The 17806-nt window shown below is 46.0% G+C and overlaps 1 protein-coding gene across 1 annotated transcript in view; it reads right to left on the reverse strand.

Moving 5' to 3' along the window:
* tg (thyroglobulin) overlaps positions 1 to 17806 on the reverse strand; it is a 604630-nt gene that overhangs the window by 128799 nt on the left and 458025 nt on the right. The window contains exon 43 of the mRNA XM_085993935.1: positions 9643 to 9824. Within this exon, the coding sequence (XP_085850061.1) occupies positions 9643 to 9824 (182 nt within the window). The remainder of the gene's footprint in view (positions 1 to 9642; positions 9825 to 17806) is intronic.

The raw sequence follows: 17806 nt of genomic DNA on the forward strand, positions 1-17806 counted from the left end.
AGATAAAAGTCAAGGTGATACACAAGGGCAAAGAACACCAAGGAATGGACTTATATGTACTACCTGAGGGAGGTCCACCACTTCTGGGACGGGAGTGGATCAGGAAAATAAATATGGACTGGCACTCCCTAAAAGCAATAACAGTAGATTCCGGAAAAAAAGATGTCAAACCTGAACGATTGTCCAGAATATTGGATGAGGCTAAAGAGGTGTTCCAACAGGGACTGGGAACACTGAGAGGAATTAAGGCAAGAATCAAGATTGCAGAACATGCAAACCCAAAATTTTTCAAAGCCAGACCGGTACCTTATGCGATACGACCTGCTGTGGAAGCTGAGCTGGAAGGGCTTGAACATTCAGGAGTACTGTCTAAGGTGGACTGGAGTGAGTGGGCCACGCCCATTGTTCCCGTCATGAAGCGTTCATCGAGTAACAAGCCAGGGGAACCGGGGAAGGTCCGCATCTGTGGAGACTTCAAGATCACAGTTAATCCGGTGCTTCACACGGTGCAATATCCGCTTCCGCGGATTGAGGATATCTTTGCTTCATTGTCTGGCGGGAAACACTTCACCAAGATAGACCTGGCGCAAGCGTACTTACAGATGGAAGTTGAGGAAGAGTCGCGCCAGTATCTCACAATCAACACGCACAGAGGCTTGTATCGATATAATAGACTGGTTTTTGGAGTGGCTTCGGCTCCAGCAATTTGGCAGAGGGCCATGGAGCAGGTATTACAGGGAATTCCAAACACTCAATGTTACTTGGACGATATCCTGATTACAGGAGATGACGATGAGGAACACCTTGCAAATTTGAAACTGGTGCTCACCAGATTGAAGGAATATGGACTTCGAGTTAATCGCCAGAAATGTGAGTTCTTTCAGAAATGGATCTCGTACTGTGGTCATGTCATTGACCAGGAGGGGCTGCACAAGTCACCTGACAAGATCGAAGCTGTTGTGAAGGCTCCCGCTCCGGAAAATGTATCCCAGTTGAGGTCGCTCCTAGGGTTGATTAACTATTACCATAAGTTTCTGCCAAATCTATCCACGGTGCTGCATCCGCTGAATGCTCTTTTGCAGAAAGAAGTACCATGGAAGTGGAGCGAGGACTGTAAGAAGGCCTTTCACAAAAGCAAGGCATTGATCACCTCAGAGGAAGTGTTGGCTCATTTCAACCCAACGCTACCTATTCGTTTAGCTTGTGATGCTTCTCCTTATGGTATTGGAGCAGTACTCTCACACAAGTTGCCAAATGGCTTGGCAAGGCCAGTCGCATTTGCATCCAGATCATTGACCTCCGCTGAGCGCAACTATGCTCAGATAGATAGGGAGGCTCTCAGCCTTGTGTGGGGAGTAAAGAAGTTTAATCATTACCTGCAGGGCCAGAGGTTTACACTGCTGACAGACCACCAGCCGTTGGTATCCATATTCAACCCTAAAAAGGGCGTTTCCATTATGACAGCGCAAAGGCTACAGAGGTGGTCCCTTTTCCTAGGGGCACACCAATATGACATAGAATACAAAGGAACAAAACAGCATGGGAATGCTGACGGTTTATCGCGCCTTCCGTTGCCAACGGTAGAAGAGGCGCCTACAGTGGACCCAGTGGAGATGTTCCACTCAACCATAGTGGAATGTCTACCAGTAACAAATTCTACCATCGAAAAGGAAACGAGAAATGACCCGACTCTCTCACGAGTCTACGATTTAACGGTGAAGGGATGGCCAGCACATGGCGAACCACTGTTGCCAGCATTCTCGCAAAGAAGAGAACAGCTGTCAGTGTGCCGAGGAACTTTGATGTGTGGATCCAGAGTGGTGATTCCACCCAAACTCCAGCATAAAGTGCTAAAGGAGCTTCACGAGGGGCATCTGGGTGGAGTGAAAATGAAGAACCTAGCCAGAGCGTTTGTGTGGTGGCCAGGTATCGATGGAGACATCGAAGAAATGACCAAGAGCTGTCTAGGATGCCAGAAGGTCCAAAACGCCCCACCACAAGCTCCTCTACATCCATGGGAGTGGCCCTCATCTCCATGGCAAAGGGTACATATCGACTTTGCTGGTCCATTTATGGACTCAATGTTCTTAATCGCGGTGGATGCACACTCCAAGTGGCCGGAGGTAATAAAGATGTCCTCCACCACCACGGAAAAAACCATCACAGTATTAAGGACCATATTTGCCAGGAATGGGCTGCCGGAACAGATCTGTTCTGATAATGGACCGCAATTTGTGTCCGAAGAATTCAGGAAGTTCTTAAAAAACAATGGGGTTAAGCACGACACGTCTGCCCCATACCATCCCGCCACCAATGGATTAGCTGAAAGGTTTGTCCAGACCTTCAAGAAGGCCATAAAGGCCATGGGTAATGAAGACATAAATCTACAACATAAGGTAGATAACTTCTTGTTGGTGTACAGGAATGCAACACACGCGGTTACAAACCAAACTCCCGCCATGATGTTTTGCAATAGAAGACTAAGATGCCGGCTGGATTTGATCAAGCCAAACATCAGAAGGGACGTAGAGAACCGGCAATTTCAAGGCATGAATGAAAGGCCAACTAGAACCTTCCAGATAGGTCAACAAGTTTTGGCCCGGGACTACCATACCGAGAAATGGCAGCCTGGAACTATTTGCACACGACTAGGACTGCTGATGTATACCGTGGACATTGGTGAAAGCATAATAAGGCGCCATGTTGACCAGATCATAGAGTCATCCGAAAAGGGACAACCTACTCCACAACTCTATACGCCTAATGATGAAGCAGAGATACCCATAGTATCTACCTCCGATCCGGTGATACTGGAATCAGGTGAACCCGACACTGACATTCAAGCCGAATCGACCTTGCCAAAAGAACCTACTACACCACCGAAAACTACTACACCACCGAGGCGTTATCCGGACCGAGTCAGGAAGCCTCCAGAGAGACTGAATCTGTGAACTGTTTTTACATGAAGTTGTGTATATATGTTATTATGTTATGTTAATGGGGAACATATACTGTTAAGCTAAAAAGGGAGGATTGTGGTGTATGTAACCGTTCCACCTTTAAGAGAACTATTTTAAGAGTTGCACTACTTTATCTTGGCTGCTGTATACTGTAATACCGGTGGTGACCACACTGGTATATAAGTGCTGTGTAATGATTTATTGGGCAGTTCCGCCCTGACCTTCGACTAGTAAAGACCTGTTAAAATTTACTCTTGTGGTCTGTGTAATAATTCTCATTATAACACACAGACTTAACAAAAGGGATCAAGGGATATGGGGAGAAAGCAGGGACCGGGTACTGAATTTGGATGATCAGCCATGATCGTATTGAATGGCGGAGCAGGCTCGAGGGCCGAATGGCCTACTCCTGCTCCTATCTTCTATGTTTCTATGTTTGATAAAGAGACACATAACAGGCTTGCCAGCAAAATTAAAGCCCATGGAATAAAAGGGACTGGCGGCATGGATTTGAAATTGGCTAAGTGACAGGAAACAGAGCGTAGTAGTGAACGGTTGTTTTTCAGATTTGAAGAAGGTATACAGTGGTGTTCCCCAGGGGTCGGTACTAGGACCACTGCTTTTCTTGATATATATTAATGACTTGGACTTAGGTGTACAGGGCACAATTTCAAAATTTGCAGATGATACAAAACTTGGAAGTATAGTGAACAGTAAGGAGGATAGTGATAGACTTCAAGAAGACATAAATAGGCTGGTGAAATGAGCAGACACGTGGCAGATGAAATTTAACACAGAAAAGTGCGAAGTGATACATTTTGATAGGAAGAACGAGGAGAGGCAATATAAACTAAAGGGTACAATTCTAAAGGGGGTGCATGAACAGAGAGACCTGGGGGTGTGTGTGCACAAATTGTTGAAGGTGGCAGGGCAGGTTGAGAAAACGATTAAAAAAGCGTACGGGATCCTGGGCTTCATAAATAGAGGCATAGAGTACAAAAGCAAGGAAGTTATGATGAACCTTTATAAAACACTGGTTCGGCCTCAACTGGAGTATTGTGTCCAATTCTAGGGAATTGGGAATCTTTGGGAAGGATGTGAAGGCCTTAGAGAGGGTGCAGAAAAGATTTACAAGAATGGTTCCAGGGATGGGGGACTTCAGTTACGTGGCTAGACTGGAGAAGCTGGGGTCGTTCTCCTTAGAGCAGAGAAGGTTGAGAGGAGATTCGACAGAGGTATTCAAAATCAGGAGGGGTCTAGACAGAGTAGATAGAGAGAAATTGTTCCTGTTGGCAGAATGGTCAAGAACCAGAGGACACAGATTAAGGTGATTGGCAAAAGAACCAAAGGCGACATGAGGAAAAACTTTTTTATGCAGCGAGTGGTTAGGATCTGGAATGCACTGCCTGAAAGGGTGGTGGAGGCAGACTCAGTCATGGTTTTCAAAAGGAAATTGGATAAGTACCTGTAGGAAAAAAAATTGCAGGTCTACAGGGAAAGGGCGGGGGAGTGGGACTAGTCGAAGTCTCTTGCAGAGAGCTGACATGGGCTTGATGGGCTAAATGGCCTCCTTCTGGGCTGTAACCATTCTATGATTCTATGGCCGCAATTTCGCCTTCTGAGGCGGGTCGGGTGCGGCTGGGGTCGGTGGCGGGGTGCAACCCCGCTGCTGGCTCCATTCCGCTCTGTGAAAAGACTTGATGCTGACTGGGCTTGTTAAGCCCGCCCAGCGCGTTTGCCAGCCAATTGAAGGAAGTGGGTCTGATGACGTCACTTGATGACGCATCATCAGCCAGTTTCCTTAAAGGGACCATGCGTAAATTGTTTTAGACAGTTGTGCTATCAGTTTTCTGCAGCATTGAGGTGCTACAAACACTGACAAGCACTGCACAGAGGTGCACGGCTGCACCCAGGCTCTCCCATGATTCCCTCCATATGCTTATGGAGGGTGTCACAGCATGCAGGGAGGTCCTCTTCCCTTCCCATAGGCAGAAGGGACCTCCCCAGGAGACCAACGCAGCCTGGTTGCACATTGCACAGGAGGGCACAAGCAGGGATGTGGTCAGGAGGAGCAGGCTGCAGTGGCGCAAACCTTTCAATGATCTCAGTAGATCACGAAACGTTACTGCAAAGCCACACTCAACCTCATCCTGCTGTGCCACTCATCACATCCCCATCACTCTGCCTTCCCTACCCTACTCCTGCACATCTTTACTCACACCAACTTACCTTGCACCTTCACCCATCCCTCTCTATCTACATTATCACTTTCCCATCTCACTAGCCACCCTCACACTCACCCTCATCCTAGTGCAATCATACCAACTAACTGCACACATGGGTGGGCACTTGGGTGTTTTCGCCAATGTTCATGTAAAGTTTCTGGTGATGTGTTGTCAAACATTGAAATCTTTATTTTGCACAGTTTGACTTCTTGGACAGATTTGTGTGCATCTTTGGAAGTGGCTTAGTGAGTTGCAGTGAATGGTGAGACATAACGTTACCCCCTGCAATGGTGATGAACATGAAAGGAATGGCTCGGGCACTGCAGGAATGCTTTACGGTGCTGGTGTGGGATGGTGCCAACATGGCGCATCATGTGGCAGCCAAGGTGTACAGCATCAAGTGAAGTAAATCTGGCCATGGTGAGGTCATCCCAGGCCTCCCGGGCAGCATTGTGGTCAAGTGCTGATGCCTTTTGTCCTGTGCAGCATCAGGTGATTGCAGAGCAGGTTGGTGTTGTTGTTGGTGCTGCTGGCATGCCTGGTGATGTTGGGGTTGGGGCTGATCATGGAGGGATTCTGAGGACCAAGGTGAGATTTTTTCAAGGGTATCGATGCTGCTGGAATAGATGGCAGCTGAAGTTGAGATGACAGAATCGATCTGTCAGTGGTGAGAGAGGTTGCTCCAAGGAGGTGACAGTGGATAGAGAGTTTACTCCAAACACTTCCAAACTGCATAAAGCTGAAAAGTGTGTTCCAAATTCTGAAGGCACCAGCTTCTCAGATTGGAAAGTGAACAGCAGTGAAATGGTAGCTTTTATACCACTTTTGCAGCTGTCAACTATTCAGAGGAATGGAGAGTCATTCAGAACACGACATACTTACCTGATGTGATCCTCAAGCACTGGGAACCTCATGAAAAGCTGGTAAAACATTAAGTACATGGTAAAATGGTGTTTAAGTACCTTTTAACAAGCTCTTAAGTATCTGAATTTGCTCACCCATTGCTTGGTGTCGGGGCTGTAAAGCGCAGACAGACCCGACACTTGGGAAACTTATACGGAGGTGGTTTCAGAGCGGGATCCCAAGCCGCTGTCAATCTTTTCGATTTTGACAGCAGACCCGCCTCCAAACCCGCCCTCTGAGCGCCGGCAATATTCCGGCCATAGGTTTGCTGCCTAGTAGAAAACAAATTTTTCGCAGCAGCTTCATAGAGAGTACCATTTCACGCCTCAAGTTCCTTCTCAGCCACTCCATTTAATAATAACTTTCAAAAAGGAATTGAATATATACTTGTACAGGTAAAATTTGCAGGGCTATGTTGTGGCACTAGTAATCCAGAGAACGTAAATTCAAAATCCCACCATAGCAGTTTGAGAATTTGAAAATGGTACTGCTCCCTCCCAGGCACCAAGAAACCCTGTCTATTCCACTGGCTCTTGGTGTCTCCAGCGGCATAAGTGGTAGCTATTAGCATAATGCAACTATTAAGCAGAATATGACCTAAAAAAAACAGTTGATAAAGCTGGTAACAAAGCATACAGGATCCTTGGCTTTACAAATAGAGACATAGGCTGCGATCTTGCCAGCCCTGGGGAGGCAGGTATGGAGGCGGGACTGTTGGGAAAATGGCAGAAGTTGGGGGCGTGTGCCCAACCCGCCCCCAACCCGTCTCCATGCCATCTTCCCAGGAGGCAGGTAGCCATCCCGCGCCGGGTCCCATCTCCTTGGAGGCGGGAAGGGATTAAGGCCTATTAACTGCCTGTTAACAGGCAGAAAATAGGATTATCCCCTTTTTGACCTCACAGGTGTGGGCTTCCCGAAGGCTCCAAAACCCGCCAGCTCAGCGAGGCAAGTAGTGGATCTGCAGGGGTCGGGGGGTGCAAAAGTGTGCTGTGAAGGTAAGTGATGGGTGCAAGAGTGGAGAAGTGAGTATCTGAGGTAAATGTAAAGTGTTAGTAATAGTGTACTTATCTTTGTTTCTTCCTGCAGGCTTCAGTCGGTGTGTATGCGGAGTCTCGGACCTCCGCGTTGGAGATGACAGATAGCCGTTGCATTCTCCAATGCAACAACCATCTAATTTCTGCAAAAGAAAGAAGTTTGATGAGGTCTTGAATTCAAGACCTTATCAAACTACAGAGAATGTCAGTGTTTGACAACTTCACAGAGCTGTCAAATGATGACAATTCATCTGTCAAAAATTTTGACTGATGAAACGTCATACTTGGACGTTCTCTGCAACCGGCTTTCCCTTAATTGGCCTGCTAAGACCGCTGGGCGGGCTTAACAAGGTCAATGAAGGGAAAATAGCGTGGGTTGGCCAGAAGTTGATGGAGGTGGGACTGAAACCCGACAAGTGGGAGTCCCGCCTCCAAAAGCTCCCCATTGAGAAAATCACCCCCATAGAGTACAAAAGCAAGGAAGATATGCTAAACTCTTATAAATCACTGGTTAGACCTCAGCTAGTGTATTGTGGCCAATTCTAGGCCCCACACTTTAGAAAGGCCGTCAAGGCCTTAGAGAGGGTGCAGAGGAGATTTGCTAGAATTGTACTAGGTATGAGGGGTTTCAGTTATCTGGAGAGACTAGAGAAGCTGGAATTGTTCTCCTCAGAGCAGAGAAGGTTATGGGGCGATTTAATAGACGTGTTCAAAATAATGAGTGATTTTGACAGATTAGATAGGGGAAAGCTGTTTCCACTGGCAGGAGGGTCAATAACCAGAGGACACATATTTAAGGTAATTGACAAAAAAGCCATGGGGGGAGATGATTGTTTTACTCAGCAAGTTATGATGATTTGGAATGAACTGCCTGAAAAGCTGGTGGAAGCAGATTCAACGGTAACTTTCAAAAAGGAATTGGATATATACTTGTACAGGAAAAATTTGCAGGACTATGTGGAAAGAGCAGACGAGTGGGACGAATTGGATTGCTGTTTCAGAGAGCAGGCACAGGCACGATGGGCCAAATGGCCTCCTTCTGTACTGTATGATCCTATAAACAGTGACCTGACCCCGGAACAGCCAGAAATAGAGAAAACTCATGTATGCAATTTAAGTTCTCAGAAAAAATAAGTACTATCAGTTCTGAAGGTTACATCAGATGTTTTAAATATATCTGTGGCAAGTCTAAACCCATCACTTACAAGAATGTGGGATCTCTGTGTGTATTTACAGACAAGTGTATCTGAGCCTTGAAACTGGCTACACACCCTGGCCAGCATGATGGCTGTGTTGTGCTTCGTGATGTGGTTTCGGCTCAAAATAAAACATTTGGTAAACATTCGATGGGGTATTGTCCAGGAAGGATGAAATAATTAAGGGAGTGGGGACCAGTGTCTCCATTCTAAGGGAGCTGGTACTTTCAGGCAAGGCTCAGTTCCTGGAGACAGAATAGAACAGGAAAAGGCTCCTCCTGTGGATCAGTTGGTGCAAGTGTACTGTTTATGGCTCCACAGCAAGGGCATCCAAGCTTCCTGTCTTTGTGAGTCACAAGGGGTGCATGCCATAGATCCTCAGGAACCATATAAAGTTTAAATTAATGCTCCCATTAATTTACATATATCTCTGGTTGCTAACAAGAAGAACTTGCATTTATATAGTGCCTTTCACAACCTCAGGACATCCCAAGTGCTTTACAGTCAATCAAATACTTTTTGTAATGTTGTCACTGTTGTAATGTAGAAAACGTAGCTCCTGTTTTGCGCATAAACAGCAATGCGATACATGAACAGAGCAACTGTTTTAGCGATGTTGGTTGAGGGATAAATATTGGCTCGGACACCAAGGCGAACTCCCCTGCTCTTCTTCAAAATAGTGCCATAAGGATCTTTTACATCCACCTAAGAACGCAGACGGAGCCTCAGCTTAACATCTCATCTAAAAGACAGCACCTCCGACAGTGGGGCACTCCCACAGTGCAGCACTGGAGTGTCAGCCTAGATGAGGTGCTCAAGTCTCACCAAGTGGAACTTGAACCCACAACGTTTTGACTGAGAGGCAAGAGGGCTACCAACTGAGCCACAGCTGACACCAGAAAGACCTGCGAGAAAAAAAACAGGAGTGCATGGCCTTAGGGAATCTGGCAAGTTTATTTTGCAGGTTGCCTCTGGCTGCTTGAGCATCGTCTGAGATTAGTTGATTCAGCTCAGGCCGAGGATTGAATCCGGGACCTTCGTGCTTTAATGCCTGAGGATTGGCCTGTTCCAAAAACGCCATTCCAGCATTGTGATATTGGCCAGTAGACTGGCTTTATACCTATGAACAGTGAAATCTGACAACTGTAGTTACGTTGAAGCGCAGATAAGTGACGCAAGCTAATTGTATCTATGTGTTGAAGTATGAAATATCCTTTATGACAGGATATCATGACAATATCTGCACACCCCCACCCTTAAAAGCCCCATAAAACTGTCAAGGACATGGGAGAAAGATTATCCACATTCTACGCAGTGCACTTACCGTGTAGCATTCTCCAACGCCCTAGAGAAGGCAGAGTAGTCAGCCAGTGAGTGCTGTAGTGAGTAAAACCAAGCCGCTGCATCCTTGATGAGTGAGTTTGATGTTTCTCCTCCCAGTGCATTCTGAAGAGCTTGATAGAAAGCCGTTTTACTCTCTGATTTTCCAGAAGGTTCTTCAAACTTCTGAATAATGCAAACAACAACAAAAAAATGTCTCTACAGATTATTAATCTTTTCAAAATATATTTGCAAGTTTGAGAACAATTAGAGAGAACTTTGTACTCATCAAGCTGAGGGATGTCAGGCGCCCCCGGTTGCTCAGTTTTGAAAATGCAACAATCAAAGTGGAATTGAGCCATATAGGCCAGCAAGGACTCAGATGTGTTCCTCAATTTGATTCAACTGATGTCTGTGCTACACTTGGCCTCAGCACCCATGTATGAGGGTGGGGAAAATCAGGCAGGGATTTCTATAGCACCTTGGACCCCCCTTTTTCTCTATGTTATAAAGTGGTAAGTTATTGTTGTTGTTGCTATTGACCCATCCTGGAAAATGTACATCTGTGTCGATACCAGATGAGGGCGAGATCATGGGCAGCTCACCCACTGCTGATGTTCACTGTTTCGGCTCAAGCATGAAGAAGAACCACTTGGGTGGGGTACCTCAGCAAGGAGTCAATGCCGAAGGAGAAGGGAAAAGGGGAGCAGCAGATAAACTATTGCCTCACCCAGTCTCCTTGAGCAATGGCAGGGCAGGGGAAAGGCATTAATTGGCCACTGCCTGTAAACACCAAAAGCTACTTCTGTACATCATTTAAATAAGAAAAGAAAATGAAAGACTTGAATTCATATAGCACCTTTCACTCCCTTAGGATGTCTTAAAGCGCTTTACAGCCAATGAAATAATTTTGAAATACAATCCCATCAGTGGGGCTTTTCCACAGGAAGGACACATATAATCAGAGGGGAAGTAACACCCAGTTTTGGCAACAATCAGGAATGTAGCTTTCTAACTGTTTTCTTGTGTGAATCTCGAGCATGTAAAAAAAAACTTCTGAGAATCTCGGGTTTAAATATTCTCAGCAATATAATAAAACCCAAGACCAGCCCTTGCACATCTCTGACACAGAGCAGCAGAGGTCCTCCAGTGGCCCTCCCAGCTGCGGGCAGTGTACCGTACAGGGAGATCAAAAAGAGCTAGGGGGAAAAAAAGAACTCAAAATTAAACAAATCAATAAACCAATGTAGCAGGAAGCTGTCATCTCTACAACACATCTGCACAAGATGGGCAACACTTCCTAGAAGGTTCTGTTTGCAAATAAACTTTTGAACTTCCCATTACACAGAGTTTCACGCCAGATGTAGAAGTAATGCTAACTTACATAACAATATAAAAAAAAGAACTGATACTCCCATCTCTGACACATTGCCAGTAACCTATCTGCTTTGCCATTAACGTGACCTTTAGACTGCTGTCAGGTTCTGGGATACTCCTGATGCCTTGGGGTTGATTAAAATTCATGTACTGTGGCACTGAAACAAACACTAATACTACAGTAATAAATCTACTTAAACATTAGGATAGCAACATTCTTGGAATAGTAACACTAAATTAATAATGTGAACACCTGAAACATCAACTTTAAATACAAATAACATTTAAATATTTGATACTTTTTAATTCAATATTCTCTGTGTGCTTTTTTATTTTCTTCAAATAGGACCATGGCATCTTTTACGCCTATCTGAGAGGGTCCATTATATCTGTTTCTTACTTTTGGTGCAAGGGAAAATGTTGTGCATTTTGCTAGTTTGAATGTGTGCCTCCTTATCCGACTGTCACAGCTAGATCCAGATCCTTGAGTCTCTCCTCATGATTTACAGCTCTGAGTCCTGAAATGATCGTCAGTTGTCTTTTGAACTTGTATGAACAAATGACAGAGCTGCAGACAACTGCACTGCCTGGGAGAAGGTTTCACAGGAAGAAGTGATAGGTGAAGCCCCATTGCGGACATTCTGTCTCAGCTTTCTGAATTGGTGCAAAATATCACTGCAGCTGCCCTCGAGTTCCTAAACGTGTATGGTATCATGTTTCACTGGTCACCATTTTTGGCAGGCAGCTGGTTGGCGGGATGTAAATGAGGCTCGGGAGTTAAAATAGCCTCAAACTGTTGCTGTTGGAGGAGGGGGTTAGATACTTGCCCTGCGCCCTGGCCAGCCAAAACCACACCACCATATATTTGTAGAACATAATTTCAAAGAACAGAATCTTAAGATCAAGCCATAGAAATGTTGACACATCTTGGACTGCATCACTGGGTATTGTGTCGTGTTCCACTTACCCTTCTTTTTCTATGAATGGGAATAAGCTGAAATTTTGTCATTTGTGCATTTTGTGCTTGGGAGCATGTGGCACAATGGGTTAGAGTACAATTTCACTTTGGATGTCAGCCATGGCTCAGTTGGTAGCACCATTGTTTCTGAGCAAGAAGGCTGTGGGTTCAAAGTCCGACTCCAGAGACTCAAGCACAAAAATCTGGGCTGACACTCCAGTGCAGTACTGAGGGAGTGCTGCACTGTCAGAGGTACCATCTTTTGGATGAGACATTAAACCGAGGCCTCGTCTGCTCACTCAGGTGGACGTAAAAGATCCCATGGCACTATTTCGAAGACGAGCAGGGGAGTTATACCCGGTTTCCTGACCAATATTTATCCCTCAATCAACATCACTAAAAAAGATTATCTGGTCATTATTGCATTGCTGTTTGTGGGAGCTTGCTGTGCGCAAATTGGCTGCTGTGTTTCCTACATTACAACAGTGACTACACTTCAAAAAGTGCTTCATTGGCTGTAAAGCGCTTTGGGATGTCTGGCGGTCATGAAAGGAACTATATAAATGCAAGTCTTTCTTTCTTTCTTTCTGGGAACTAGACTCAAATATAACCCAGCTGATAAGAACCTGCAGCTGCCACAGTGAAATCAGTTTGGGCAGTCTAAAACCAGGTTGAAGTGGTCACAAGTCCATGGGATAAAACTGCTCATAATACAATTAATCTAAATTGGCAATTGCACTCAGAGAGGTCACTAGAATCACTGGTATGCGAAATAGAAATATCATATTGGTGCAGCAAGGGGTGGTCTTCTAAGGGTGGGATTCAACCACAGAGTGTAGGGAGAACATAGATCTTCATGTGGCCCATCGTATACATGGCATGAATACTAAATACTGATACTGAGTGCGGCAATGGAAAGATATTCCATTCCCTCAGCACTGACATGCTTCTCCTTGTGGGGGACTACGGTCTCCCGCGTAAAGAAATAGGCAACACAGCGAGCTACAAGAAATAGGTCTTTACTCCAACTCTCACAATGCAGTACTGAATTCGTGAAGCCCGCAAACCTGTGATGACTCACGGATTGGTCACCTGCTGGAACCTGATTGGTTTTCCTTCTAAAAGCAGCAGGCAAGTCTGAACGTGCCTTATTCCTCTCAGCTTGCAACTGTCTTGCGGGGGGAGGGGAATACAGCAGTTAAAAGGGGATTATACAGGTTTATCTACATACACATAGTGTTTCCCCAATGCCTCGTAGTTAGTGTATGTCTGTTTTGGATTGATTGTGCTAACAATTGATTTTCTAAGGACAATTACTATGAATAAAGCAACCATTTATTCAACACAAGGAAAATAGGGAGCAAAGCTCTGCACCAGGGAAAGAAAGAAAGAACTTGCATTTATATAGTGCCTTTCACTACCTCAGGATGTTCCAAAGTGCTTTATAGCCAATTGAGTATTTTTGAAGTGCAGTCACTGTTGTAACTTGTAAACTTTGAAACTTATAAAATTCTAACAGGACTAGACAGACTAGATGCAGGAAGGATGTTCCCGATGGCCGGGGAGTCCAGAACCAGGGGTCACAGTCTAAGGATAAGGGGTAAACCATTTAGGACAGAGATGAGGAGGAATTTTTTCACCCAGAGAGTGGTGAACCTGTGGAATTCTCTACCACAGAAGGCAGTAGAGGTCAATTCATTAAATGTATTCAAGAAGGAGTTAGATATATTTCTTAAGGCTAAAGGGATCAAGGGATATGGAGAGAAGGCAGGGACAGAATACTGAATTTGGATGATCAGCCATGATCGCATTGAATGGCGGAGCAGGCTCGAGGGGCCGAATGGCCTACTCCTGCAACTATCTTCTATGTTTCTATGTAATGTAGGGAAGCATGATAGCCAAAGGTCCGACAAACAACAATGAGATAATGGCTAGATAATCTGTTTTAGTGATGTTGTTTGAAGGATAAATATTGGCTAAAACACCAGGGAGAACACCTATGGTCTTCCTCAAATAATGCCATGGGGTTTTTAGCATCTGCCGGAGCCTCGGTTTAATGTCTGATCCAAAAGGCAGCACCTCCTACAGTGCAGCAGTTCCTCAGTGCTGCACTGAAGTGTCCACCTGGATTATGTGCTCAATTCTCTGGAGTAGGGCTTGAACCCACAACCTTCTGACTCAAGAGGGAAGTGTGCTACCCACTGACCCAAGGCACCTTGTCAAACTTCTGTTCATTTTTTTCTTCATGGAAAGATTTTTGGGATTGCGTTATGTTTCCAGGTTGTGTTTTAAAACAATCAGGTGAATTTCCTTGGAGCTTCTCCTAGTCTGCCACCATAACTTCAGCAAAAGTTGGTCAGAAACCCTGCTTGCCTACCTACATTAATCAGGTTTCTGCCGAATTCTGCCAAAATTATGGTGGCAGAACTGGATAAGCCATGAGGAAATTCCTAACAAGTGTGAATTTACACAGGTTTGAAAAAAAAGATGGCCACAGGTTGCAGGAATTGGAGACGATCCAGTTTGGACAATGCCACAACTCACAGTCTATTTCAAATGGATACAATGAGGATCTATTGTCTCATCCCAGGTCCTTTATCCAAAATGACCATGGGCCTTAAGCGATTAATCGCCTCATTGTAGATAGCCAAATAATATTCACTTCAGTTGTTGTGAGGACGGTTCTCTTCCTGTGGGCACACATGAGGTGTCTGTGAAGAATATACTCTTGTGAGAGGAGGTAATGAGACTGGTTGATAGGCCTGCTGGTGAATTGTTGGAAGGTGCAGAGACATTGCCCTCCTGCTCGCTGGAGTCATGTTCAAGAGGTAGTCAGGTTTTTAACAAATAACTGCAAGGCTTAGCTCTTGGCCTGGAGCTGGAAGCTAAAAATGCAAAAGGTCAAGTCCTGTAATTAGAAGCTGTCTAGACAGAAATACATGCCAAAATTGGAGTCAGTGCAAAAAAGAGACAGACCACTTGGTTTATGTTTTTTTTAAGAGAAGTGAGATTGAATGATGTAAGTGAAATTTGCATTGACTATTCACTCGCTATCTGTGAAACAATGGGGGCGATTTTCTCACTGGAGGCAAGATGGAGGCGGGTTTCAGTTTGGGTGGGTTTGAAACCCGTTTCCACTGATAGTTTTCAAAAATTTTCGATTTTCCCCTGATTGGCCACTTGATTTCAGAGGTGTGGGATGCCCTTGGTCAATTAGTGTTTTGGAGCTGAAACTCGCCTCTGCTGACATCACTTTTCCAGTCTGATTTCATGGCTTCTTGTTGCCTTGGCTCATTCCACAGGATTTCTGCCTATGCTGCACCACCTGCAACATATTCTGAGAAACCACTATGTCCAATTCCAAGGCAAGGGCCTCCCCGAGGCTCTCAGATGAGGCACTGCAAATGTTGTTTGAGCGGGTGACAGCTAGCAGGGAGGTGCTCTTCCGCTCATCTGGGAGGAAGAGGCCTGCCAAAGAAACCAAGGCTGTGTGGTTACAGCTGGCAAGGGATATAACCTCCAGATCTGTGTGCAGATTGGGAGAATGTTTCTGTGTATTGATGAAATGCCATCCCTGCTGAAAAGCATTAAAATGATTTGATGCCAAAATGTTGGCATTATGGCATCTGTTCTTTCGCCTTATGCAGCTCCACATTGCAGGCTCTGCCACACTTGCGTTGTCAGGTTAGTGGCCTGAGTGAAAGGAGGCCAGAGAGTCATGTCCATTGTCAATGGTGTCTTAGGATGGAGCCAAGGACATGTGGCAACTTGGGCAACCTATGCAAATCTGGCCATGATAAGTTGATCCCTTGTATCCTGGGCAGCCATGTGCTCGCATGCTGCTGCTGCTGCTGGTCGATACACCAGCACTCTGACCTCCTCCTGCTCCTCCTCCTCCTCCAGATCCTCCTCCTCCTCAGCCTCCTCCTCCACCTCATCTGGTTATAGTCCAACAGCTTTATTTGAAATCACAAGCTTTCGGAGCGCTGCTCCTTCTTCAGGTGAAGTGGAGAAATGCATAAAGACACAGCTTATATAGTCAGAGAATCATGTCAGATGTTTACAGGTAACCTTTCCAACTGCCATTTATCGCACCTCGGCAGAGAGATAATCACAGCAGTCAAAGGTGTGAATGGTGTCCAAACAGGTCAGTCAGGGAAACATTACATCAAGAACAATGAGGTGGGGTCACAAGGGGTCAAATATTGCAGATGCTGGGGTCTGTATGAAAAACAAAAAAACAGACAAAAAACATTTTTTTTGGCTGGAAATCACAGCAGGTCCAGCCCACTGGGGGCTAAATTGGATATCCCCCCAAAAAGTGCTCGGGAATCTCGATGCACAATTACCCCATGCCCATTTGATATAATGCAGGCAGCGTGGCATCTTTGTGCTGCCTGCTCATTATCATGATTTCTGCGCACAGCCACCGCTAACGCGCTGTTGATTGGCTGTATTCATCAGCAGGGGGCCCAAAATCGTGACTTGCTAAATCTACTGAATGCTAGCCTGCACCGCTTAAAGCTAGCCTGCACCTCTTAAAGGGGAGGTGCATTGTGGCTGGAGCGGGTGCTGCGAGTCCTTTGTGAGCTGAATCTGACCTGAGTGGCTGAATATGGGAGAGAGCGGGCACCCAGGTTTTCCAATGCTGCACTGGAGGTCTTGGCGGAGGAAGTGGAAAGGAGGAAAGTCGTCCTGTATCCACAGGGGGCCAGAAAGCCCTCCAGACACACGGTGAAAAGGCAGTGAGAGCAGATAGCCACGGAGGTCAATGCCAGGAGCGCAGCCCCAAGGATCTGGATGCAGTGCCGCAAGAAGTTTAATGACCTCACATGAGAGGTCAAGGTCAGTGAATGCATCATCAAATGCCATATCCTACCAACTGCACTACTAGCCTCAGCCACTGCTCAAATCACCACACCCCATCACTCACCTGCCAACAATCTCTATCAATCAGGACTCATACCTAACATTCAAATGCTTCACCTCACCCTCACACACTTAGCACTGTTGCAAGCCTCACACCCACATCTCACAGCTTGCACACACTGTCAGCTATTCAATCATGACAGCCATATCAACCAAACACATTGCACTGCACTCGCTGACACACTTCCCTCTCTCTTACAGGAGAAGGTGGCACACAACCTGAGGCAGCAGGGACTAGCCGGAGGGGGAGAGGTGCATCTGCATGCTCTAACCTCCATGGAGGAGACGGTGTTGGCCATTGTCAGAAGGGCCATTGCTGAGGCCGTGGCCGTGGCCATGGGTGGGGCTGAATCCACTGAAGATGACAGTATCCTCATACCTAAACCTGCTTCTCACATCCCACTTCCCCCTCATCCCGCAATCTCTTCTGACTTAGAAACTGCCGATGGTGTAAGCATGCACCTTTTACTTCCCCCCATCCCTCACCACAACCTTACCCTTGTGTCTTTTTCCTTTCAGATACCCAAGAAGTGCAACCTGGCCAGGCAGTGGAGGAAGACCAAGAAGTCAGTGATGATGAAGACACACCGTCCCTTGATTTCACACTCGCAGCCACCAACTCAGCTACTGACACTGCGCGTATCTTAGAGGATAGCCTAGAGGCGGGATCTGCACATGGTGAGACACCGGGCCCAAGTGCGCTATAACCAGGGCAGGGGGCAAGGATAGCGCAGGTGCCAGCTCGCCAGAGAGCGAGGTTGCACACGAGTTCTGCTGCAGAGGACTCAGGTGAGGACTTCGATGGGCCAGGCTGCAGAAGAAGGCTGATGGGTATGACACAACAAAATGCTTGGTGTATTGGGAAGCCTGCCAGAAAGCCTGCGTTCAATGTCAAGGAGCATGG

This window comes from Somniosus microcephalus, chromosome 7 (assembly GCF_052327205.1).
Source record: "Somniosus microcephalus isolate GS21.2 chromosome 7, FLI_Smic_1.0, whole genome shotgun sequence".
Lineage (NCBI taxonomy): Eukaryota > Metazoa > Chordata > Chondrichthyes > Squaliformes > Somniosidae > Somniosus > Somniosus microcephalus.